Genomic DNA, 2,909 nt, shown 5'->3' with positions numbered 1-2,909 from the left:
ATTATAAATATAATTTTCGTTTCCAACTAATCGCCTTTATGGTTTTGCAAAAAAACAGCAAAATATTTCCTTTTTTTTACAAATAAAAACCCTTTATTATAACCATCCTAAATGACCATTTTAACATTATTTAACTACCAATTTCTACGCCATCTACGCTCGCCGTATTGTTATCCAAATTAAAAATATGCATTTCGTTAAATATATTTTAAACATTATAAATATATGGATATACACCCAGTATTCGAACTAAAAAGATTTTTAAATGGCTGGTTATTTCCGCACTGGCCCCAAAAATGAAAAATTTATATCCCCATTACCCGTCGTTTTGATTTTATTTGGTCCTAATGGTTAAAACCCATTACGCCTTGCATCGAAATTCCCAAAAATTTCCAAAATAGCGAAAACTCCGTTACCTGCCAAATTTGCAAGTAAAAAACCTGCCAAAACTACTGGTAAAACATTCCCCAAAATTGCTGGAAAAAGCTTACCGCAATAAACTATTATTGCAAATTCGTCGTTTTCGTTTTCGTCTGCGGATTCGACTTCTTTTTCAATTTTATTTTCTTTACCTAATAATATAAGTGAAAATAATTATAAAAACGAGGAGGAAAAACAAAATGAAAGACAGGATGAAAAACAGGATAAAAAACTGGATAATAAATAGGTTAAAAAACAGGAAAAGCAGCAGGATAACCAGGTTAATTTTATTAACCCTAACACGGATATGGAAAATACTAGTTAAATTGTGTAAAAAATAAAATAATGGGTTTAAAAAGAGGGATAGTTATTTAGGATGGTTATTATAATTTCCCTCCCATTATATTGCGTTATTTTTAGTTTTAATGCCTGCTAATTAATGGTTACATTAATGGATACATTTTATTTATTAACTATTTATCCCAATTTTAACAAAATCGTTTTCCTTTTACATTGTTGTTCCTTTTTAATCGCCCCAACACGAAAACCCGCGGGCTACCCAATTCGGGTTAAGCCCGCCAGCCCGCGGGCCCCCATCTACCCGCCAAGAAAACCCGTGGGCCATTACGGGCCCCCGCCAAAAGCCCATGGGTTGGCGGGCCGGGCTGGGCTAAACCTGTTTTCGGGTTTTGGCAGGCCTTATTACCAATTGCTGCTCAGGGGATGTATCACATATTTCACCTTAAAGGCGGGTTAGCGCTATTATACAAAAGGAATAATATTATTAAGGCTTAAGTATATACATTTATTTTGAGCTTTCTTATTAACCTTGCTAATAATACCCCCTAGAAAGGTTAATGGCAAATAACATTGGAAGATATTTATCCTGTTAAACCAGGTAATTCCGCGGCCACGTAATCACTTCTTTTCATTTTTATTTACGGGCTTATAAATATTTTGTACAGTTTTAACTACAGTTAAAATACAATACTATTATTTAGCTCTTTAGTACCTGTTCAAATTTGTAACCCTTGTTTACGCGTAGGAATTAAGCTTTAAAATAATTAAGTAGCGGCAACTGATATTTTAACTGGTTTTATATTCTTTTTTTCTTTATGCCTAAGAAACTCAGTTTGTTTTACTATAAAGGAGAAAAGGCCACGTGGGCTTATAAATTCCCAAAAGCTGAAGTATTATAATCGCACCCAAAACCCTTTAACTGCAGCCATTTATATTCCCCAAATGCGATAATTATTGTTATACCAATAATTTAACTCCCTTGTTGTTTATTCTAATACCTTTGATTAGTATATTTCTCAAGCCAGCCTTGTACTTCTTCTAGTGACCTTAATGGTTAGGACTTAGCCAAAATTAACATACTGTTACCATTGCATTTGGATGCGTGATTACCAACGGCAACCTGATTTTTACTCCTATAATCAAGGCATTTTGGGCACATATAAATGTGATTCGCACCGGCCGAGCCGCTTATTTCGCTGGAGCGCTTTAAAAGAAGGTTTTCTCCAATTTCGTCTGGAAAACCGCATTTGGTGGCACGGTTAATTGTGGTAGGTAAAGCCGTTATACTTGCGGAATAACAAGTAATAGCTAAAATGATTTTAATGACTTGCATTTCGGCGAATAAAAGATGGTAAAAATGGAGCTAAAAGCTATCGTTAGAGGATTTTTAATGGCGTGGTTACTAATATAAATTGCAATGATAGTTGTTTAACAAAGTTTAATCGGAAACGAATGTTTCGAGGATTAAACCATGATTATATAGAATCGTAATATATAGTTTAAAAAGTGTTTTCTGCTAATTATTCAACGTATTATTGTGCGTCAGTAAATTAAAATGGCGGCTTTACTGCTATTAGTGAGAGATTATTAGATATTCATGCAGTTCATTTCATAATGATTCATTTAGCCCTCCAGCTATGCCTATAATAGTAATATTTACATTACGCCAGGAAATCGGATATTACCGCTAGGTGTATATTGGAAATCCTGTGTAAATTAAGTAATAGTTAAAAACTGGTAGATAAAAAAGCAGATAGGAGCTTTAAATTAGCATTAAATTAGAAAGGGGACTTTAATATGGGGTTAGTGGACCTTTTACCAACGCTTCGCTTAGCGTGGCTATGCATAGTAACGACATGGTATGCAAACCAAATGGCCATTTCAAAGGCGGGATAAGGCGCTTAATCTTTATTAGGGTAATATAAAACCGGAGCAATTATTATTATTGAGGAAAATTTTCTTTAATTTAACAATGCCAGCGATATATTTACTACGGTGGCAGGCAAAAAAGCCACCCCTTGTCACCGTGTATTTGTCGATGTAATTTTCACGACGTTAATATTACCTAAAACTTTTGACCCACAATTATTTCGCTCTTTTTTCACAGGGATCGCAATTGCTAATTAATTTAACGATTTGAAAACCTGAAATTATGACCACAGTTGATTTTATAATGTTTTTTTGTTAAA

General features: G+C 34.0%; 1 protein-coding gene across 1 annotated transcript; it reads right to left on the bottom strand.

Moving 5' to 3' along the window:
• Window positions 1-1,758: 1,758 nt before the first annotated feature.
• On the bottom strand, window positions 1,759-2,053 carry PpBr36_05573 (uncharacterized protein; the record flags this gene model as incomplete). Its single annotated transcript, XM_029892727.1, has 2 exons — window positions 1,759-1,766; window positions 1,801-2,053. The coding sequence occupies 2 exons, from the start codon at window positions 2,051-2,053 to the stop codon at window positions 1,759-1,761; spliced, it is 261 nt and encodes an 86-aa protein (XP_029749258.1).
• Between the last annotated feature and the right edge of the window lie 856 nt (window positions 2,054-2,909).

The sequence above is a fragment of the Pyricularia pennisetigena genome, chromosome 6 (assembly GCF_004337985.1).
Source record: "Pyricularia pennisetigena strain Br36 chromosome 6, whole genome shotgun sequence".
Classification (NCBI taxonomy): Eukaryota; Fungi; Ascomycota; class Sordariomycetes; order Magnaporthales; family Pyriculariaceae; genus Pyricularia; species Pyricularia pennisetigena.
Note: the sequence above shows the minus strand (reverse complement) of the source record. Positions and strands in the feature narration are given on the sequence as shown.